This window comes from Rutilus rutilus, assembly GCF_951802725.1.
Source record: "Rutilus rutilus genome assembly, chromosome: 3".
Lineage (NCBI taxonomy): Eukaryota > Metazoa > Chordata > Actinopteri > Cypriniformes > Leuciscidae > Rutilus > Rutilus rutilus.
The window spans coordinates 23980929-24004005 of record NC_140211.1 but is presented as its reverse complement, the minus strand read 5'-3'; the positions used below and the strand labels follow the sequence as shown (position 1 = coordinate 24004005).

General features: G+C 38.1%; 4 protein-coding genes across 5 annotated transcripts in view; 1 reads left to right on the top strand and 3 right to left on the bottom strand.

Annotated features, from left to right (window-relative positions):
- Positions 1 to 13574, bottom strand: part of rfx7a (regulatory factor X7a) — a 30600-nt gene extending 17026 nt beyond the window's left edge. The window contains exons 1-2 of the mRNA XM_084405561.1: positions 13170 to 13574; positions 1881 to 1914 (exon numbers count right to left, since the gene is read on the bottom strand). Of these exons, the coding sequence (XP_084261687.1) occupies positions 1881 to 1914; positions 13170 to 13285 (150 nt within the window). The 5' untranslated portion in view covers positions 13286 to 13574. The remainder of the gene's footprint in view (positions 1 to 1880; positions 1915 to 13169) is intronic.
- Positions 13575 to 14339: 765 nt separating this feature from the next.
- tex9 (testis expressed 9) lies at positions 14340 to 17726 on the top strand. The gene is made up of 12 exons (XM_084405765.1): positions 14340 to 14413; positions 14639 to 14763; positions 14926 to 14989; positions 15168 to 15247; positions 15331 to 15370; positions 15463 to 15539; positions 15630 to 15805; positions 15900 to 15982; positions 16067 to 16240; positions 17054 to 17188; positions 17277 to 17411; positions 17528 to 17726. Exons 1-12 carry the CDS (start codon positions 14375 to 14377, stop codon positions 17612 to 17614), a joined length of 1215 nt encoding a protein of 404 aa, XP_084261891.1. The 5' UTR covers positions 14340 to 14374; the 3' UTR covers positions 17615 to 17726.
- Positions 17727 to 17825: 99 nt separating this feature from the next.
- On the bottom strand, positions 17826 to 19447 carry calml4a (calmodulin-like 4a). The gene is made up of 5 exons (XM_084405770.1): positions 19240 to 19447; positions 19124 to 19154; positions 18817 to 18957; positions 18328 to 18516; positions 17826 to 18060 (listed from the first exon to the last, which is right to left on the bottom strand). The coding sequence occupies exons 1-5, from the start codon at positions 19399 to 19401 to the stop codon at positions 17963 to 17965; spliced, it is 621 nt and encodes a 206-aa protein (XP_084261896.1). The 5' UTR covers positions 19402 to 19447; the 3' UTR covers positions 17826 to 17962.
- A 249-nt stretch (positions 19448 to 19696) lies between these two features.
- Positions 19697 to 23066, bottom strand: cln6a (CLN6 transmembrane ER protein a). Of its 2 annotated transcripts, XM_084405768.1 has the most exons (7): positions 22642 to 23066; positions 22314 to 22428; positions 22125 to 22223; positions 21781 to 21969; positions 21610 to 21665; positions 21390 to 21509; positions 19697 to 21221 (listed from the first exon to the last, which is right to left on the bottom strand). In XM_084405768.1, the coding sequence occupies exons 1-7, from the start codon at positions 22686 to 22688 to the stop codon at positions 20954 to 20956; spliced, it is 894 nt and encodes a 297-aa protein (XP_084261894.1). In that variant the 5' UTR covers positions 22689 to 23066; the 3' UTR covers positions 19697 to 20953. The 2 variants fall into 2 exon arrangements, with proteins under 2 accessions (XP_084261894.1, XP_084261895.1); XM_084405769.1 differs by lacking the exon at positions 22314 to 22428 and having other exon boundaries at positions 22642 to 23025.
- Positions 23067 to 23077: the final 11 nt, after the last annotated feature.

Sequence of the window (23077 nt, the reverse complement as noted above, 5' to 3'; positions counted from 1 at the left end):
AAAAAAAAGTTTATCTGGCATTCAACCTCACTGCAAATAGGCTTTCCAACTAATGCAAATCAATATTTACATAATCTAACATTATTAAATGAATGTATCTTCAATGTGTCCCACATTGTGTTTCTACTTTGGATAAGCTTACCCCATAATAGATGGTGTTAATATCATCAACTTTGTCATTGTTTTCACCACAATAGAGTAAGTGCTAAAAGACTGAACTGAAATCTACTGATGACAGTGCTGGACCGGCCAAACCCTTCCTGAACGGTAAACACCACCATGAGGAAGTCAAAGCAAAGTCAGTCAGTATTAAAGGTGACATATTATGCCCCTTTTCACAAGATGTAATATAAATCTATGGTGTTCCCAGAATGTGTCTGTGAAATTTCAGCTTATTTATTATAGCTTGTCAAAGTTGCCCCTTTTTGGGTGTGAGCAAAAACACGCTGTTTTTGTGTGTGTCCCTTTAAAAGCAAATGAGCTGCTGCTCCCCGCCTCCGTTCAGAAGACGGCCTATCCTTTACATCAGCTTCGGATACAATAACACAACGCGAAATTTCAGAAATAAGTAGTGGAGTGCACCGGTGCAGCCTTACAGAGAGACTCAGGAAGAGGTTGCAACTTTTAGACTGCACCTGGACGTTTCTGAATGGTTAGTGGATACATTTATGTAGTTGCTGTGGAGTTACATTGATTCATTTCATCGACTTGCATGTACTGTCATGTTTAACTTTTACACAAGTTGACACAGTTCACTGAGGTCTTTATAAGACAGCTGTGGCATTTTTTTGGTCAAATAGTGTTCCGTGCTCATCTGTGCACCCAACGACAGAACCGTTTACATGCTTTGCTCGAACTTTTGCCATTGCGTTAGAACTGGTTACTCTGCTGTCGCTTGCGAAAACCAAATTGCGTCGCCATGGGTGGAAACGTGCAGATTAAGGGGCGGTAATATTATAATAAGATCCCCTTCCTACGTCAGAAGGGGAGCGAAATCTGATCGGCTTATTTTTTGACATGCTTGCAGAGAAAGGCTTACCAAAACAAAGTTACTGGGTTGTCACTTTTCATGTTTTCTGGGTTGGTTATAACATGTTTGGGGACCCGATTATAACACTCAAAAACGGAAAAAGTCAGATTTTCATAATAAGCCCCCTTTAATGACCTCTCTCTAGGCATTCCCAAGATGGCACAAACGCACTGTATAACCATACACTTTATTAGGATTGTCTCTCATTCCATTTCAATATGCTGCCACAAGTAATTTAGGAGTTAAAAAAATAAATTTTTAACTTTAACTTAAACTTTTTAAGAGAAGGCACAGTCACTGATCTTTAGTAAACCATTTGGATATCTTCTTCACCATACATGAGAGGATATATTTAGAATTTGTTACAAGCATTTTAGTATTGTTATATTTGATAGCAAAAGCAGTACATGACTCCATCATCCTCCATCTATCACTCAATGGCCAGTCCTGTTGTAACTTACAAAAATAATAGCACCATAACAAATCCAAGTCCCAAAGAGAATCAACTTTTCTGTTTTCTCCAGAGGAGGGAGGGACTGCCTTAACTTTCAGTTTGTGTTTATCACACCTTATGTAATATTTGCAGCAGTCTACTTTATTAACAAACAATAAAAAAATACTTCTTACTTATTCGATTCACCATGTCAATATCTTAAAATTAACCAAATAATTCAATTTGTTATGGTTTAACATTTTTGCAAGCTTTATATAATTTTTTACCATGATGTTAGATAAAGCTCTTGTTACAATGTTACAAATGTCAAGTACAGTATTCTTATTTAACTCCTATTCATTTATGTAAAATGTATTTCCAGTGAAACAAAATTTTTCAGTGATATCAAATACTCACCAAAATGCAATCCACCTTTGATTGTACAGTTTTGCTGCAAAAAAAGACAAGAGAAATAATCAGCATGACACAAGGGTAACTTGAGAAACATTCATAAAGCTGGCTTTATTAATAAATCAGTGGCATTCAAAACATCTTTCCATCCTCTAACCCGTCTGCCCCGTCCGGCTCAGACCAATATATCCTCAGGAACACGTGCTTATGCACAAAAAAAAAAAAAAAAAAAAAAGTATCTTGCTTTAATGTTCCATCAACCTGGAGGGCTATAAATATTCCTGCCAATCTGAATGTTTTAACCATCAGGAACCGGAATGAACCAGTATGGAATCTATTTACAGGTATGGAACAGTAGAGAGGATCAAATTTGCATTCAGAGAAAATGTAAAGATACTTTCCTTGTGATGGCTATAGAATAAATTGAACATTCAAAGGATACTATATTCTGGCTACAGTCACAGGTCAATCTGCATTAAAGGTGAGAATTAAAAAAATGACCCCTTGCAAAATGCACACACACATTTCTCAACTAACCAGAAACATGTTCTCTTCCATTTCCTTCAACTTCACAAGAAATCTCACGTCAGGCCACACAGTGGCTGTACAACAAGACGGTGCAAGGACAAGACAGAACAGGGCACTTTGAATTCAGAATCAGAATTGTAAAATATAAACTCAAAATTACTAAGTCTACTCTGGAACGACGCGTCGAAGTAATCGATTATGTAAATTAGTCGATTTGCATGGAATGTGTTGATTCGTCACGCTGGCACAGGCCTACCACAGCAGCACAACTTCTATGCAGGAGCATCTGAAAAGAAAACATCCCGGGGCTCTCCTACCTCAAACCAACGAGACGGCAGCGCAAGTGTTTGGACTATTATAGTAAATTTTGCACAGCATTACAATAGGGTTGTCTGTCCCATATTTTGTGTTTAATACGGCTGCGTTCACACAGCATTCAGTTTTGTATGAGCTGCCATTGGTGGGAGACGTGCGGCTCAAACGTAGCCCACCGGTTGCGAAGCATTTAACACTGTTGTTTGTAATTTAAAATATCTAATGGATTAACTCGTGCCTCGATTGGACTCAAATTATTTAATTACGCGCTGTCAATCATGGTAAAACTTGACAGTTTTATGGACACAACCATGTTTGACACTGTTGCTATGGTTACTGTTTTAGTTAGTTAGAATGCGGTTGTTACTTCAGCTGTGTGATCATACAGTAGGGGTGGGCGATACTGCAAAATTCGGTAAATACAGGGCCAGTATCGCCGATATCGATACCGATACTTTTTTATTTTAAAAGCATGCACTTGAACTTACATGCACTTTCCTGTGCTAGAGCAGTGTGTCATGCTTTATGAGGTGAATGCATCATTAATATGCTAAATATGAATACGTTTTCATGACCACTAAATATTTTGTGATTTGTGCTCAACTCGCCTGTAATTAGTCAGTGACTTTTACCAAACTACCCTAATTATAGTAAATGTACTATTGTACACTAGCCTACTGTTCAAAAGTTTGGGGTCTGTAAGATTTTTTATTCTCTTCTGCATTTCTTTGATCAAAAATACAGTAAAAACTGTAATATTATTACAATTTAACATAGGCTATCTGTTTTCTATGTTATAGTAAACTGTAATTTATGATCAAAGCTGAATTTTCAGCATCATTACTCCAGTCTTCATGATGAGAATTAATTTTAATATGCTGATTTGCTGCTCAAGAAACATTTCTTATTATTATCATCAATGTTAAAAACAGTTTCATCTTTTTGTGGAAACCATGATACATTTTATGCAGAATTATTTGAAGAACAAAGTTGAAAGAACAGCATTTTTATGAAATATATTTATTTTTAACAGTGTAAAACCCTTGACTGTCACTTTTGATAAATTTAATGCATCGATCCTTGTTGAATAAAAATATTAATTTTAGTTTGTTCATTGCAAAATAACTCCCGATTGTTTCTCTGTCATCTAAGCAAGGCTTTGTTTCCCAAACGCACTGTGGGCCTGTGAGCTCAGTTTAGTCTTGTATCCAGATGACTAGGAGAAATAGTTCTATCCTACACAATTCTTCGCTAACATTCGCTTATTTTTCCACTTAGAAGCTTATTTTACACACTGAATTGCATGATAAATTAATAAATTACTGGTAAAAAAACAAACAAAAAAACATTTGGATCGATATTTTTATGTGAGGATCAATCCTTTTCGATACCACGTCAAAAGTATCATGAACATATTCAAGCAGCTACTTTAATCTCCTGAATGAACAAAACATCTCAAGATTCAGACTTGTAAGCAATTGCTGCTAAATAATCGTTAGATTATTCGATTAATCAAAAAAAATATTGATAGATTAATCAATTGAAAAAATATTTGTTATTTTCAGCCCTAGAAATCACCTTTTTTATACTTTTATTCCATGGCTTCCATAGACTACTACTGCAGAACTGTTACTTTCTGCCACCAGATCGGCTCCGGCTTTTGCTGGCGGGAACGAGACAAAACGTGCAAGTTAACGGGCGGGAGCCGAATAAAATCGAACATATTTTTGCCGGAACGGTAAATAATCTTGCGGGAGTGGGATTTAAAAATCCATCCCACGCAGACCCAAATTTACGGCCCAAATTTCTCTGGCACTGGCCCTGAGCCATCAGGCCATCCTTACTGTCAAGCTCTGATTTGCTAATCACCAAAGCTACACCACACACAAAGGCTTTAAATTACAGGACATCCAATCAGGCAGCGTGTTTCAACATTCTGACTTTTTAATCCCATATAAAACCTTTCAGGCTTATGCCACAGGCCAAGGCCAAATAGCATGTGTGTTCTTAGAGAGTCAGTCATATGACTGTCCCTATGAGCGAGGGAGAGGTCAGGGAACTAATGAACTGTTACTAGGCGAGTTGTCGTTTGTTCTCATGTGGCTTCAGGCCAGGTAAAACTCATTAAACTGTTTCTAGGTAGTCTTGAAGCAGGTAAAGGTTCGCACCACCTGTTGTCAAGGCAGCCAGTATAAACAGTAGTTCCCGTTAATGTCATTTCCTGTGGCAACATGTTATTATCAGACTGTTTCAAGCAGACATCTGATTGAGACTTACTTAATGAGCTAAACATGCAATCATCAACAGCAAAGTTTAACACTATTAGCCCGGTGTTCACATGATACACAGATAATGGGCCCTAATTTAGAGAGCAGTGCGTCTTAAATGCTTTATGTGAAACGTGGCCCATTCATAAGAAGTTGGTAGTGTAAATGAACTGCAAAACATTAGAAGACAAAATAAATATACTATTTGTGTCCTGCTTTATGCTTTTTATATTTAGGGTCCTAGTTTACACAATGCGGGAAAAGGGGGACGGAATTGCTATTCCAGTCATTATAACGGAATTTACTGTATAAATTGGATTATCACAGAATTTTGCAAATTCTGGATTAATAAATCTAGTTTAGGTACAACTAATTTCGTGAATGGACTAGGTTCTGTGACTATTAAACCGCAAAAGACTGAGAGCCAAAACATTAAGGCCACCTGCCTAATATTCTGTTGGTCATCCGGCGTGGACTCTATACAAGACCCCCGAAGGTGTCCTGTGGATTGGATTGTTTGTCAAGCACATCCCACAGATGATCAGCTGGATTGAGATCTGGGGAATTTGGAGGCCAGAGCAACACCTTGAACTCTTCATTATGTTTCTCTAACCATTTCTGAACAATGTGTGCAGTGCGGCAGGGTGCATTATCCTGCTGAAAGAGGTCACTGCCATCTGGGATTACCATTGCAATGAAGGGGAATCGTTGTCCCACGTTGCATCCTGGTGTCATCACTTCCCCAGGTAAATGGCGTACATCCACATAACATCAAGGAAAACGGGATTCATTGGACCAGACAACCTTCTTCCACTGATCCAATGTCCAGTTCTGATGCTTCAGAAGAACTGATGCTTTGAAAACGCAACGGTGGACAGGGGTTATCATGGGCCACATAAGCAGCAGGGTGTAATGTTGTTACATATTCCTCTCAGAACTATCATTAACATTTTCTGTGACTTGTGCCACAATAGACCTTCTATCGGTTCGGACCAGACAGGATAACCTTCGCTGCCCAAAGCCGTCACCGATTTGTTAGGTATTCACCACTGCTGACCAGGAGCATCCCACAAGCCTTGCCATTTCAGAGATACTCTGACCCAGTCGCTTGAGCAGAACAGTTTTGTCTACTACTCAAGCATGCATCTCACTATATGAGGACACTCAACATGAGAGGTCACTACACTACATTTCATTTGGTAAAAATTATTGCCAAATATGAACAGAAACTCAAAGATCTTCACAACAAACCATCAAAATATAAGTATGGTTTAACTTGAAGAAATTGACAGAAATATATTAATACTGTAAAGCAAAATGTACATCTCAAAGTAATAATAATAGTAATAAATAACGATAATAATAATAATAATAATAGAAATAGTAATAATAATTTATTAAAACTTCTGTTGTGCACGATTTATTTGATGAAAATGCAATGTTTTGTTGTAAACCTCAGTGGGAGCGGTGTGGAGAACCCCCAAAGAGGCTTAACACCAGGACTGTGAAGCACAAGGGTGGATAAGTCATGGTTTGGGCTGCAATATCATGGCATTCCCTACTGTGCTTGATGGGCGTCAGTGCCAAGGACTACCAAACCATTCTGGAGGACCATGTGCAGTGTGCACCTAATAGTTAAAAAAATTGTACCCTGAAGGGTGTGCCGTGTAGAAGCATGATAACGCACCAAACACACAGCAAGACTTGTGACAGAATGGTTTGATGAACATGAAAGTGAAGTTGAACATTTCCCACAAGCCAGCACAGTCACCAGATCTATATATTTTTTAGCCACTTTGGGGTATTTTGGAGGAGCAAGTCAGAAAATATTTTCCCCCACCAGCATCACATAGAGACCCGGCCAGTGTTCAGGAAGAGGAATGGCTCAAAATCCCTCTGGACACAATGACTTGTATATGTAATTTCCAAAATAAACGTATGCTGTATTGGCCGCAAAAGGAGGCCCTACACCACTTCCCAAGTAAACGGCATAAAAGTACACCGCTGTCCACATGATATAAAGGAAAATGGGATTTGTTGGACCAGACAATAAATTATTAAGATAAATTATTGTGGTCTAAAACCAGGTGTTTTGGTTTCATTGTCCAACTCTTGTATGAATGTATGTATGTATGTATGTATGTGTGAATATATATATATATATATATATATATATATATATAATTAATTATATCATTACAATAGACATTCAAGGTTTGTTTTTTCCTGTAAACAGTGGCCTGATTTAAGCCACAGACTTTTATCCTGTCGGTCACCGCCCCTCCCCCTAAGATCCCCTCCTCCAGCTGGCCGCATGTGCTCTGATCATAACAGGAACGTAAACAACCGCCTGAGAGAGAGAGACAGATAGACAGAGCGAGGGAGGGAGAGAGAGAGCCGGGTGGTGGGGGGAGGGGAGAGGTGAAGGGTCACTGTGTCACTGGTTAGAATGGATAGCATGAACATCTCTATCTTTTACTCTCAAAAAGGTTGTCCTGGGAAGAGGGCAGAGGTCTGTGAGCTTCACGGCTAATTCCACATGAACAGAGTGCTGACTGAGAGCAGCCAGACATCACAACAGAGAATAACACTACTGCTAGTCAGCATGACCTACATGTGTGATATTTGTGAGTCAGTAGCCCCTTTCACACAGCGCGTTGATCCCGGGAAATTGCCGTAAAATTGCTAGAGTGCCTTCTGTGTGAAGACAAACACCTCCCGGGATTGATGCCGGGATCGATGCCGGGATGGGGACCTAGTAACCCGGAACGCACCCTGTGTGAACAAAAGCCATGACCAATGCCGTAAGGGGTATGTTGTAGTGATGACGCACGTGCCATCGCACGGGCCTTTCATATGGGGAACGAGCCACTTGGCAAACCCAGTGATGCTACTGGGGAGTATGAACTCGTCTTCGTGTAGAAATGACGAAAAGGAGTTTTCAGCAGAACTGACTTCTGACAGGAGTTATCACGTCCTGACGTCACGTGTGTGAACTCGCTCACAGATTCCGGAAAATCACTGGCAGTGTGAATGAACCAAAATCAAATGATCCCGGGACACATTATCCGTGTATTTTCCGGAATCTCTGTGTGAAAGGGGCTAGTGTGTGTGCAAGAGAGATTAGGGATGAGAAAGCTCTCTCTCACCGACAGACAGAAAACACCACTGAACCTGATGAACTCAGCTACTACTGTGCTGCATCTCATAACCTCTTGTGTGCACTAAAGGCCTGGCTGATATACTTCACACCAGTTCGTTCTTACATTTACATTTACATTTAGTCATTTAGCAGACGCTTTTATCCAAAGCGACTTACAAATTAGACACAAATTAGTTCTTTGATTTCAATTGATGTAATTTGAACAAAATCAAGCCAAAACGAAGTTCGTTTAGAGTTTGTTGATTTAGAGTGAGTGTCCAGAACTTTCTGGAAAAGTTCTCACTGGTTGGTAAACACCTTTGAACTATTGGTCTGTGGTGGTTGTGTAATGGACCAAGGTTTGGCTCTGGGGCTCCGCCTTCTTTTGACAAGGAAATCTTCTCTGGTTAATTTCTTCATTCAGTCCGTTGAAGTCAGACACGATAAAAAAACATTGAAGTTGCACTTTTATTTGAGAGCAACACTGCCACTTTTTTCATGTTTAATACTGTAAAGCTGCTTGATTTAAAGCAATCTATTGCATAAAGTGCTATACGATAAATGTGACATGACTTGACTAGAGTGCCAAATTGCAGGGCTTGTGAAAACATATGCTATGATCAGATGCTTTCTTAACTGCTATATTCTCATCACTGTCATTTTTGTTGTGTGTTTATTTTGTTTTTGAGAGGAAAACCTAAAAAATTACTGATCTAAACGTGCTCTCAGCAGCCTGGGCAGAGTAGGGATGTTTACTAACAGCATACTGCCGCGAAGGTATTTCTAAATATTTATTTTTTACCCCAAAGCAAAGAACCTAAGTATATCAGGGCCTTAACATACACACACACACTGTATTCAACTGCTATTACATACAGCAAAGCTACAATTAATTTTTTTTTTTCACAGCATGACTTCATTTTAAACACATACAGATATCGTAAGCACAAATGAGCATCATAGCATGCTAAAGCTATTAGCACAAAAAAAAAAGTATGGCCGGCTTCAGTCCAGCTGCTCATCTAAGAGGAACTGTCAGCTTCCCAGACTGCTGTGAGCAGCGGGGCGATCTAAGGTCTGGTACACATGTCTGGTAAACCACTGATATCTTAGGGTGTGTTCACAATTGCAGTTTGGTTCTCTTCATTCCTTTGGTTCAGACCAAAAAAGAAAATGAATAATTTTGTCCTGGTTCGCTTAGCATTCACACTGTCATTTTTAACACCAAAGATGTAAGATATTCAACAGAAAAAACTAGGTATTGCTTGAGCATTCTGTACTTTTTAGTCGCATCTTGTGACGTCATGCCCTGTTTTTGGTAGGGATGCACTGATCCGATACCGGCTCGGCTCCGATACTGCCATTTTTGCCGGATCGGGTATCGGTCAGACGAGGCCGATCCAAATCCGATATTGTGCGTATACTAATGTGTTATTGTCAAGCCCCACAAAAGGCACACAAACATTATAAAGCACCATAAGTTTTCGTGCACAATATTATAAGTGTTCTGAAGCCATTATATAGTATAATGTGACTGTGAGATAGAAATTAATATTTAAAGATCACGTAAACTTTTTTTTTTCACAAAATGTTCCGATTTTATACAATTATTGTGCACTCGTGATTTTTCTAGACTAAATTTTACTGCTGAATTATCCACTAATCTAGTTTTTAATAGCATTGATGTCAGATTTATGATCATATATTTTTTGTTATTGTTTTTCTTTATAATGAAGTTGTCTGTATTAAGTAGATTGTGTTTAACACACAAAAGAGTGATTATCAGTTCAACACAGAGTTATAGAAATTCTACTTGATTTAAAAAATAATAATAAAAAAATGCACTGGTATCGGATCGGTATCGGTCGATACTCTGAATTTTTGGTATCGGATCGGATCGATTCTGAAAAAATGGTATCGGTGCATCCCTAGTTTTTGGATTGTTTAGATGTATTTAGTCCGTGTTGATTTGGTGCCCAAGAAACATTTAGTATTATTACTGAAAACAGTTATCTTTATTATGAAAACCGCAATAGAATATAATGTTCAAAAGAACAGCATTTATTTGAACTTGACATATTTTGTGACACTAGAAATGTCTTTACTGTCACTTTTGATCGATTAAGAGCATCCAAGATGAAAAAAAACTATGAATTGCTTTTAAAAAAACAGTAGTGTATTTGTGTATGACACTACTGTTTGTGTACACGTGTTTTGGGAGACAAGAAATATTATCAAAGTGCATGCAATATTCATCTGTGTGCAAATATAAAAGTACATGCAAACCAAAATCTCACACCTTCTAAGTAAATCGCAGAAAGACAGAGAGGAAATGCTATGATACACAACTAGACTTCTCAGACAGGAAAACTGTAACTTTCATTGGGACTGAGAGTATTTTGCAGACCTAATAGAATGTTTATGCAGCAAAACCACAGACATAGATCCTTCCATTGTTTGAGCAAACCAAAACAGAATAATCTAACAGCACCAAAGCAGCAGTTGCGAGCCATTCTGAGAGACTGCAGCTTGGCAAAAACAGCTGGGCTTTTTGCCAGCGGTGCTATAGCTCATTTTCATTTCTCTTTGAAGGTGATTACCACCATTGTGTTTGGATCTCTTCCCCTCCTCCCAATTCCATCTTATTTCCCTTCATATGTAGATGAAGAAAGATTCACACACACTGATGTGGATGTACATACACATGAACACAGCCATGTAAAAACAAGGGACCAAATTCACCCCTTTCAAACTCAGCTTTGTGTGTAACTTAAAGCCAGCGGTTAATCTAAAATTACCTGCCAGATTTGGTGTAAACCAAGTGACAACATCTGTAAAATAAGCTTGAAGAGCTAAATCACAGAATTACACACAAAGTAAAGCTCATTCTTAAACAACCCCCTCTGCTGGTCTGATGGCAAAAATAAATTGTTTTTTTTTTCCTTACCAGGTGAGATTCTAGAGATTTGTCTGCTAATTATTTTCAGTTTACAGGCAGTAGGCCTATTTATGTATCAATAATCTCCATCATCAATGTATAAATTACAAGATATTCCCATTAGTGACAAACTAGTTGCAATAGGCAAATCACAATCTCTTTTCCACAAGGCTCGCCAGCACCAATGCCAAATACCCTGTTCTTTTCCACAGAGACAGTGCCATGTGCCAACCAGCATGCCAAATGCAGCTCAGGGGTATCAGCTATCACATCGACACGACAGGCCTAACCTTTAGAGCTCTGCTCAGAGTGAAGGGCAAGGAGCACAGACTGAGACGGTCCACTCATCATATGGATGTCTGCGTAAACAGTCAATCCATTTAATAGTACTTAGAGCTATAATGAACAGCAGAATTCGAGTGTGAACGACAAACAGCTTCAAGTTAAAATTAAGTTAAATTTACACAAAAAAAAATACATCTGTGGATCATCTGTGCAATGCTCGGTCCTGGAAACTAAACTAATATTGAGAAGTATTTTGTGTGTGTATTCCGTTGTTATTATTTGGTTAAGATTAAACGAATTGGTAAAATAACTGTCAGTTATGTCCAAAATAACTGCATTAATCTATTCCGAATCCACTGATAACAACAGCTGAGCCCACCAAGTGCAACTATATCCAAACAAAACTGCATTCAAAGAGAAAAGTACTAAACACTGATTGGATTAATAGCGATTTGTCCTCCTAAACTAGTCTCAGATTCCAAGGAAAAGACAATAAAGGTCATAATATCAACATGGTTTCACTCCACTATTAGTTGTATGAACTGATTAAAGGATAATACAGTAAACAACGGAGCAACAAGGAATAGGCCTATGCTACATTGAGGGTTCCCACCCCTTTTTACAAATTAATTTTCTTTTTTTTATTATAGTTGCTTATGAGTACTGTATAAAAACTTGAAAGATAAAGAATTATATACATAGTAGCAAACACAACATTACAGAGGTAAAAAATAAATAAATAAAAAAGTATATTTGCTATAGAAATGTCCATGACTCTCTAATCTCACGCCAAAATACTCAGAAACACAAATAATATATATATTATTGCACGTAAAGGTAAACAAATCTACGTCCCACACTGGACGTACAGTAGCCGCTGCAGCAGATGCATCTCGTTGAGAGCATGTCTCAACATGCAAAAAACAAGGGTGGTGGTGAGGGGGATGGAGACTGCAAAATAATCGTGTCAGCGGTTTTTTATTTTCGCTGCCACTAGCAATGTGCACCAACAATGATCAATTCTAGGTAAAACTACTGACCTAAGAAAGGACTGGGTTGAGTGACTATGCACACATAAGCTATATATTTTCCTCACAATTATATACTGAGTAATACAAATGCATGTAGAACGCATGCGCTGCTACGCTATAAACACCTTAAGCCGTGGCCGCATGTTTCACGATGTCTTCATCTTTAATAACAGTAACTAAGCGCGTACCCGATGAATTAATACACATTTTGGATCACCGCGACACAACTATAACGTGAAGAGCACAATAGGTCTATATCGGATGCAGTGGTGACTGCAAGGAAAGCGTGTCTACGCACACTGGCCGTTTAAATGCGCGCGGCTGTACCCGGCTGCTGCTGCTGCACGCGAGTTGTTTACCATCACTAGCGCGCCCACTAAATCCGCTAAGAGCGCGTGGTCGCGGGAAATCTTTCGCCCATTCCAAGACACAGACATTTCTATTTCTTCACACTTTCACGAGAAGACAAAAAAGCTCTTTGCCGATAAATAACTTATACACTGTCCACAACAGCCAAGGCGAGTAACCAACCTCAGATTTTAACATCGATCTGCTCAGTCCAAAACAAACAACTTTGATAAGTTATCTTATCGTTATCATCACAATAAGGAAAGCAACGGCGAGATTAGTTAAATACACACACATAGTTCCTGTAGCCATGACTCACTGTCAAGTGGAAACGAGGGAGCATCTAGAATAGAGCTAATTAGGATGGAGAGCCTTCGATCCCATTAACCCCCACGTATCCAGCAGCACTCACTTACTGGCCATTATATCAGACAGACTTACCAGATTGAGTTCTTTATTTTTAGCTGCAACGCATTCGCCTCAGGCCCTTGCAATCCTTGAACCGCGGAAGGTAAAGGTCCGACCCCAGGACCAGACTGCTGCTGGTCATCGGCCATCACGATGCGACTCTGTTGAGATGATGGGGATCTAACAAGTAGGCCTTAACCTGAACCTGGAGAACGCAACTTTCCTCCGTAAATAGTACATCACGATCACTGCCTGTTGATTTCACTGACAAATCGGACTCGGCTCTAATACATCACGTTGGTAATTCATGGTTTGTGGTTGCAGCTGAGGTCACTATCCCTGCGCGTGCATCAGGAGCAAGGAAGCACTTCGAGCTGCAGCAGGTTCAAAGTCAGACACTACCTACCTAGTAGCTCACTGGCGACCACTGGGGAAGCTGCTGCTGCTGGGACCGCGCATGCGCACTGCGCCACCAGCGGAAACCCACACGAGGGTGCTGCAGCGAGTTCATCTAGTTCAGTAGTGTCTAATCATGTTCGGAAGCATAACTGGCTGTCAGTAAGGATTGATAATATCCCTCTCATTGTTTTACAAGATTCCCGTCATAATCTATTGTTTGTCTTTTTATCAGTCACATAAAGAATTCACCCTGGCCTGGAGGTTGTGTTGAAATTTCCTGTCATGTATTGCCATAAATAAATACAATATCAAATTATTTGAAATACACATTCAACTTATTTTATCTTGCCACGTAAATTACGTAGGCATTGAACGATGACCTTTTTTTTTTTTTTTTTTAAGAAATAGGGGTTGAAAGAAGCATGTATACATAAAAAATGAAATGAAAGGGATAGTTCACCCAAAAATTCGGTCAGCATTTACTCACCCTAATGTTGTTCCAAACCTGTATTAAATGATTTTTTTCTGTTGAACACAAAAGAAGATAGTTTGAAGATTGTCGGTAATTAAACAGCTGATTAACGTTTAATGTATTTGTCCTACAATGGAAGTAAATGGAGCTCATCAACTGTTAAATTACTAACATTCTTCACTCCATCTTCTTTTGTGTTCAACAGAAAAAAGAAACTCAAACAGGTTTGGAACAACATGAGGGTGAGTAAGTGATCACAGAATTATTATTATTTATTTTTTGGGGGTGAACTATCCCTTTAAATGCCTCGGATGAAAAGCTAAGGAAGACACTGTTGCTTAGCAATGGCGTCTCGCCACTAACAAAAATGGCAGACCGCACACACAGACCCCACACACTACCTCCTGTAAGTCTAACGAAATACAACTCTTTAATTCTCTTTTCGAGTTATGCCGTATTAATTACAGTTTTGCCTAAAATACGCTGTTGTGTATTAAATAATACGTTTTACATTTTAAATTAAGAAAAGCCGTAAGAAGTAAGAAAAAAAGTGGTATTTTGAGGGCGGACCCGGCGGAGAAAGATTAATAATCGCAAATCTCAATAATGTTGATACTTTCTGTCTACTCAGTTAAAAAAGCCTCAAACGTCTTACTCAGAAAGGCCTTCCAGACCCAGACCTCAGAGCAGGTCTTCATCTGCTCCTTCAAAGAAACCACCACAAATGGACCTCTTAGCCAAAGAGGAGGAATACAAGTAGGCAATTTATGGGTTTATTACTTAAATGCACATTAGTTTACATAATACGCTGTTTTGTATGTAGTTTATACCCATTGACTGCATAACCCGTGCCATAAAGAATTTAGATGAGAACATAGTATTGTTAATATCTAACTGCTTGCAACTCATACTCTCCAGGCGTCTCAATGCAGAGCTAGAGGCAAAAACAGCAGAACTTGTTCGAGAAGCAGAGAAAGTTATGGTAAGAGTAGATAAAAGTGTGAATGTGAAAAATAGCAAATGATTTTGAAAGATCTGAGAGAATATGGTCTGTACTTTTAATGTGTAGGCTATAGCTTATTATAGTAGCCTATGTCATATGTATGATGTTGCAACAAACCCAGACATTGACACTGTATGTTTGTGATTGTGGTTTACAGAGGGATCAGAATGAAGTACTCTCTAAACCAATCACCTCCCACCTCTCCATTGATACTGACTGTCATTTTGAGGTTTCTGGGTAATGGCTCTCACAATATGACATGATCATAATAAGCAACATCATTAGCTGTTTGCGAGCATAACATTTTGTTTGCTTATTAGGACTATAACAAAAGAAGCAACGTCTAAGCAGCCGACTACGGTACAACACAAATATCAAATGAATCAGTGCAAATGTGGATTACATACAAGACCCCATTACTGACAAGAACCCATTTCTGTTGTGTTATGTAGATCATGAAAAACAAGAACTTCTCTGTAAAATCTTCAAAGCCAAACAAGCCAGGTTCAGGAAATAGAAAAAATCCTCTGTAAGTGTTTTCTCAAAGTTTTTATTATTATAAAATAATTGTATATCATGAAATGCTATGAATCCAAATGATTTTGGGTCTTTGTGGTAGTGTCAACAGAAAAGCACCACACACTGTAGTTGATGATGTTGCTATTCCTGAAGACTTTGGGGATTTCTCACTCGCTAAGACGATCAGCATAATCGAGAACAGGGTTAGTGATGATCTCACTGAGGAACACTTGCAGGATGACATCATGCCCAGTGTTGGAGATGAGATGGGCGCAGGTTGGTCAAAAAGACCAAATATGTTCAAATATTGAATTTGTTGTGCTGTTATACTATTTGCATTTTGACTTATACATTCATTTCATTTTTACAGAAGCTCAGATCAGATTTTTGAAGGCTAAACTTCGAGTAATGCAGGAAGAATTAATCAGGCTCTCATATGAATGCAACAAGAAGGTAAGCAGTTTTGAGATGTGTTCAAGGTTGGTTAATCTATTCAGTCAGGTCAACTTACTCTTTCTCAAAATCCCTTTTGCGAAGGATGATGAAAACAGCACTTTATGCAGCAAACTGAAGGACGTGGAGGAGGAAAGGGCAAGATTGCAGAGGACTACAAATGTCCAACAGACTCAGGTTGAGAAGCAAAGAGCTTTAGCTGAAGAATCCAGTCGGAAGTGTGAAGGTCTGCAACAGCAAGTGGCAGCACTGCAAAAGGTACTTGAATTGTTGGCAAAATATTATTCACAATTCTACTGAAACTTATTGAAGTTACTTTCTGACAGAACAAGTGTTTCTGACAAAAATTCAAAAATGTTTAACCTCACTTCAACTCAATTCCTAAAGGAAAGTATAACATATCTGTCATAATTCCTGTAAATCAAAGATGTGCCAGGATCCAGAGCCGTGGAATCCTTGGCACGGACCCTTTAACCTGATTAGTCCTCTGTGTGTAAAGTGAGACTGTGCCACAGCTGCTCAGAGTGCAGAGCACACTGCACTTGGGCTTCTGGGACAGATATCTTTGGAACTCACCCTTTCCCTTATGATAGGGTCATGGAAACTTAATGATGATAGAGAATAACTGTATAACCAGATAGAAATTCCTATCAGAATGGGCCATATTGCTTAAAAAAAACATCCATTCACTGTCATCTTACTTTAGACTTATCGCAGGTGGATGATGTTTGGGGTTAAAAGCTTTCCTTAGCCCTTACAAAGATCCAAAGCCCAAAAATGAAAATTCCGTCATTTACTCATCTTCACGTCATTCCAAATCCGTAAGACTTTCGTTCATATTCGAAACCCAAATGAAGATATTTTTAATGAAATCTGAGAGCTTTCTGTCCCTGCGTTGACAGCTACACAACTACCACTTTGATTCTTCAAAAAGTTCATAAAGAGATTGTAAAACTAATCCATACGTAACCCTTTAATATGCATATCATTGGGACATCTGCATCTGCAAACACAATCTGCACAGTATGCTTTCTTCGGTTATATGTAAATGCCTGTGTCTGTACAATCTAGGAGTTGGAAAGCATGAAGAGAACCCATAAGCAGGCAGCCAATGCACACAGTGCAACAGAGGTGCGGTTGAATAGAGCTCTAGAGGAGGTTGAGAAGACTAAAACTCAGCTCAACAAACTCAAACAGAGCAGTAAGGTAATGTGAACTCAGGTAAACCAGCATGAAATAAGTATTTCAAATTTAGATGGCATTTTTGTTCATTTCACTTCTTCTCCTACCGAAGGATTCAACCAGTCAGGAGCACCAGAAGATTGAAACCTTACAAGCTGAGAACAGAAAGCTGGAGAGACAAAATGCTGAGCTGATCATGGGGTTTAAAAAGCAACTTAAGCTAATAGATATTTTAAAAAGACAGAAGGTAAGAAATCAGTGTCTTTTCAATTACTTGAAACTGTCATTTCCAAAATACAGTCATATCATATCACACTAGAAAACATAAAAAGCATTTTATATTTATGCTGTATTTTTTGAAAGATGCATTTTGAAGCGGCCAAGCTGTTGTCCTTCACTGAAGAGGAGTTCATGAAAGCTTTGGATTGGGGAAAGGATGGAGTCTCATAGGTTTCTATTTTGTACTTTGCAAATAGATTTAAAAATAGATGACTGCAAACAGTTTGAATTTCAAGAGCTCATTCACTGTTTAACAATCTTCAATAAATAATAATATGCTGAATATCATGACAGTCAGTGTTTATCAACCCTGCCACAATAATTGAATTACATCATTGCCATCTAGTGGTAAATACTGAAATCACAACATATATCCAAATTTGACTTTTCATTTGAACTTTTAATCATTTGTTGTTGTTGTTATTATTATATACAATGTATACACAGAACAAAAATATTGTATTCCTGCTAGTGAATAACTGCTTTATTCAGGGTATCAGCCAAACACACTCTTCTTCATTAGTAGTCCACTGAAGGAAGTGTGACCATTCTGGTGAACTCCTCATAATGAACGAGTCCATCACGTCCAACATTAGCCTCTTTGAAAAGCTCATCCACTGAAAAACAATGCACAGTTAACAGTTAAACAACACATTCATTCTCTCTAATAGTGCTAACATACTGGGATCTGACTGGGCCAAATGTTTTTCTAAAATCCTCAAACAAGATACATCTCTAAAAATGGGGTTTCATATTGCAATATAATTTAATGGGGTTAATATTTAAATCAGTCCAGACCCTGACATTTATTAAAAAAAAAAATGATTAGCTCTGATCTTTGAATAAATCAACATAAAACCAGAAGGATCTGAGATGATTTATACCTTCTTTTTCAGTGAGCTTTTCTCCCAAGCCAGTGAGTTTAGCCCTTAACTCAGATGCCAGAATGTAGCCCTTCTTGTGTTTGTCTGTCATGCGCATAGCCTCCAGAATTTCATTCTTAGGATCCTCCTGTTGCATCTGTCTGTGCATCATGGTTAGAAATGTAGAAAAGTCCAGCTCCCCTGTCTTATCTGTGGTGGGGATACAGCAGAAAAGATTTATGAACTACTAACATTAAACAAAGCAAAGAATTCATTCAAACACAATTAAATAATGGATGTTTTACTTTAGCTTTAGTTTGATTCCAGTGCCTCAACATGCTCTTACACTGGCTATAAAATCAAATATGGCATAACTAAATATCTGATGTTAATTAAAGTTGTGTGTGTGTGACATTAGCCACAGGTAACACAAGGAAGCTGAGAGTAGACAAGGAAGACATTCACAATTCAATGGAATGTTAATCATCATGAGGTCTAACAAAATGTTACCTATTTTGTGGACTTGCAGATGTCTATCCACTTCATTAAATGTGGGACTTGTACCCAAACAGCGCATGACAGTAATAAGGTCTTTGGCTTCAATCTTCCCCTTTCGCTTCTTGTCATAAAGCGAGAAACATTCTTTGAACTCTACATGAGAACATGCAAAGCCACAGTGAAAAACAATTCCACTAAAAAAATTATCATTGCTCATAAATGTAATGTACTTGTCGGTTTTAAAAAATAACTATTTTGATTATTTTACTATATTCATGAATTTACATTGCACACTTTCTTTCTGTGTAACACAGCTTACCATCAATCTGAGTTTGTGTTAAGAATTTTGCCTGTAAAAGGTTTAAAAAAGATGTTGAAAAATCAACAGTAATTGAATGAAAATAACATTAAAGAGAACAACAGCATCAAACTCACCATGTTTCGTCTGTTCAGGGAAAGAGTCACTCCCTCTGGATTACCTGTAGGAACTAAAGTCCACTGCAGTTTTGACGTAACTGATAGCCTCGTTGTCATAGGAACATTGATATAGGATCCAACTATCATGTTATACTGTCTGTTACAGTAGGTGCAGCTCATGATCTCACTCACTGACTCATAAAAAGGTATATTTAGGGAGAACAACCTTTATTTTTTATAAAACAAGGACAAAGTAAAAAAAATTTACAGTAAGCCACAATGATGAAATGTCTTTATCATTGAATATGCCAAAATGACAAACATAACATTGTATAGTTTGCCTTGAGCAGACACAAGGAAAAACACTGGAACTTAAAGGGGTCATGAACTGCTTTTTTTTTTTTTTATAATGTTCTCTGAGGTCCACTTATAATGTCATCAAGATTTTTACATCAAAAGACATCCTAATTTAGAAGTAATAGGCATTTTTTTCTCCTGTTTGTGACCCTCTCTTTCGATCACTCAGTTTTGATAGGCGTGCCGCATTCAAGACTTGGTAGCAAAGGCCCACTGCTATGATTGGGTAACAGTTTTACATATTAAAATAATTTTCAACGTCCCCGCCATTACACATGTGGAATTGTTTTGAAAACTTCTGATGTTGAAATATATTTCGTTACATAGTTGAAACATTTGCCAACAATGTTGAACATTTATGCGTATTACATATGCTTTATAAGACTTGGTTGTATCAAGTTAAAGTTTAAGTAAGGTAGGTAGGTAAGGTAAGATACTTTATTGTCCCAGAGGGAAATTTGTCTTGGCCTCAAAAGTACAGCCACTGCATCACATAAAACATATAAAAAAATAAAAACACAATAGCACACATTAGAGAGAGAGAGAGAAAAAGTGTTACTTGGTGTTATTTTATAACTTAGTTGCAGAAGGAATGAACAAATTTTTAAACCGGTTAAATCTACACCTTGGCATTCTTAATCTCCTTCCCGATGGCAACATTTCAAACTCACAGTTCAGGGTGTTTGAAATGTACTTGGAGTTACCACAGTTATAGTTGACAAATTATAACCTTTTGTGTGTATCGTGTAAACAGAATTATGATTCATGAATGAATGTACCATCGTTTGTTGCACTGTTGTGCTATAGGCTATTCATCATTCATCCTTTTCAATAAAGTGAAAAATGTATACTAATATGAAACGTGTTATGTCTTTCTGATGATAAAACAGACGATGTCGCTCACTGAAGCTTTTATTCAGGATTACAGTGAATGGTTTAGATCAAAACAACAACAAAATCAGCGTTCTCTAGGAATCTCCCACGTTAATCCTCAGAGGCATCGCTATCGTTTTGTTGCTGGAGTAACCCAGTGTTTGCTCTCTCTCATATTTACGTTGATTTTCTTCTGCAGAGGCGGTCTTTCATCGCATTATACCTAATACTGTGCCAAAAGTCATTTTGGCAACTTGGTTTCAAATAAAAACTGTTTTTGAACTAAAGAGGAAGTTTTGAGTTCTGAAACTTACAGGATATTTTTATAGTACAACGACCTCTTGTATGTCAAAATATTGATTTCTCAATTCATGACCCCTTTAAATACATCCCTAACTGGTATTCAAGAGCAACTATTTTCAGTTTCACTCAAAGTGTCGTTAAACCCGTCTTTTTATTGAAGAAATATCAGTGAAATGTAGTTCGGATTTGCTGTTAGTATTTAACTGCCTTTGATGTGTAAGGTATAAAAGGACCAAGGCTCGGGGACATAGATGATACCGGGATACTTTTTGCGCAAAACTTTGTCATTCCACAGATATGCGACCCAAACCAGAACTAATCCCAGAGTAATGATGAAGTTATAGAAGAGGAAACGGCCATTGCTGTCAAGCATGAAGCCCATCCGCCTCTGGCGCATAACAGTGGCAACCATGGCAAAAAAGGTGAAGACATAGAGAACAAAGATCTGGCCCTCAGTAATCAGATACCTGAAGAAACAGACCACATTATGTTTGAACAACATTAACATGCTGATGTATAGTTAAATCATTTGGAAATGATCTTTCACTTGGAAATGTGTTACATTACAGAAATAAAGTGGCTTGAGAGTGTTGCTTCAACTTGATTCTACAAATTGACTTGAATCATTTACTTACCAATAGTACACTGCGCTAGGGCCAAGTAGCAGCCAACCTGAGTAAGGCATCTTCTCATCTTTAACTTGTGTAAAGCAGCCAGTGAAATACAAGAAGAGGATGAGGAAGAACGGGACATACCTATGATGATAACGGTGGAGGAGGGGATGTTTTAAACTCTATATGTAAACTTGCAGATTACAAATTACAGATTAAATGTGAGAATGGAAAATATACTTACCACATGCAATGCCCTAAGTGCTCATCATAGTAATACAAAAGCTCAAAGGAATCAATCTGAAAACCACATAAAGCATTAATTACCATTACCATCAAAAACAAACCCAACTTATTCCGAAAAAGTTTCTTCAGAGCACATCATTTGTTTGATCTGTAAATCGAACTACTGTACCAGTGAGGTGGGCTTCAGATCCTTGATAATGGGGTTTTCTCTGACAGAAAGATGAAGCTGGTATCCACTGAGGATGAGGCGATGGTTGATGGAGTCTCCCACTAGGTGTATGCTGGCTCCCATGACAAAGGTGATGATGCTGAGATAAACAGCTGAGCGAGGAAGGGTTGTGGGACTCCGCTCAATCAGCTAAAAAAGGTTACAGACAGACCAAACCAACACTTTACTTTTACTGATGCTTCTCAAACAAAAGCATGTTCAAAACATAAGGGTTAGAAATGGGGAACACCCTATAAAAACACATCCTTTTGCTTTTACTTTAAGTCGTAGAAGAAATTGTGTACCTTCAGTAATAAGAATGGTGTAATGACATTATATGCCATGTGAAAATAATCTCCAACACTTGGCTTATTTAGAGGAAACCATTCTAGAGGCATTACGATCTAGAAGAAGAACATACAAAATTGTTATTGATATTGAAGAAGAGAAAAGGACATCTTAATGCACAGATCACACCTTGTTTTAACTTGTACCATAGCAATTGGCCTCCCAAAGTCTAGTATCCAGTTCTGCACAGTGAAACAGAGCCAGAGATCTGTGTGAAACTGGGACTGTGCTGCTGCAGAAACAGTTTTCTCAGTCCTAGCCCTGGGTTTTAAACAAAGTACAGCATTTTCATTATAAATGCTAATCGAATATGCTTGTTGAATATACGGTCTGTGCATTAGGAAAAAGTTCATTTTAATCGCATGCCATGCTTTTGAGCTGCCAGACAAAATACAATTTTGAAAATTAGACGGTTAAACAATTAAATGGCAATTAAATGGTGATATTAGATATCATTTAGCTTTAAAATCTGACCTCAAATATGCCGGAGCCAAAGCTGCAGACTGTGGTCTTCTCCGCATGGTTAATCGATTTGTTTTGTTACGTTATAGTAATGTCAAGGTTACTTTGTATTCTTTGCAACTCTACTATGGTTTTGTAGCCAGGTGTTGATGATTCATTCAACAATCACATTCCAGGTCATACATCGAAACTGTAAAAGTCTGAATCCATCATTACTTTCGTAATCTATCGTAAAATACGCCTTATTTCAACAACTTATATCTAACACAGTTTCAGTTCACGGATACAGTCAAATATATACTTATTTCTTAAGATGTTGATATTTGTGTGTGTTTGAATCACGTGAGGTTTAAGTTCTTCTTCAGTTAGCAGTACGGCTTCAAAACAACATATAGCACACTTACTGCCATCTGCCGGACTTTATTAATATTGTCTATCCAGCCTACAA

Coding starts and splice junctions, on each gene's coding strand:
- calml4a (XM_084405770.1), bottom strand. CDS start 19,401: ATGAGCTGCACCTACTGTAACAGACAGTATAACATGATAGTTGGATCC. Junction 18,958..19,123: donor AACACAAACTCAGATTGATG/GTAAGCTGTGTT, acceptor GTTCTCATGTAG/AGTTCAAAGAATGTTTCTCG. Junction 18,517..18,816: donor TCTGCAAGTCCACAAAATAG/GTAACATTTTGT, acceptor TCCCCACCACAG/ATAAGACAGGGGAGCTGGAC.
- tex9 (XM_084405765.1), top strand. CDS start 14,375: ATGGCAGACCGCACACACAGACCCCACACACTACCTCCT. Junction 15,806..15,899: donor TGGAGATGAGATGGGCGCAG/GTTGGTCAAAAA, acceptor TCATTTTTACAG/AAGCTCAGATCAGATTTTTG. Junction 17,189..17,276: donor AACTCAAACAGAGCAGTAAG/GTAATGTGAACT, acceptor CTCCTACCGAAG/GATTCAACCAGTCAGGAGCA.
- cln6a (XM_084405768.1), bottom strand. CDS start 22,688: ATGCGGAGAAGACCACAGTCTGCAGCTTTGGCTCCGGCATATTTGAG. Junction 22,224..22,313: donor TTGGGAGGCCAATTGCTATG/GTACAAGTTAAA, acceptor TTCTTCTTCTAG/ATCGTAATGCCTCTAGAATG. Junction 21,970..22,124: donor CACCATTCTTATTACTGAAG/GTACACAATTTC, acceptor AACCTTTTTTAG/CTGATTGAGCGGAGTCCCAC.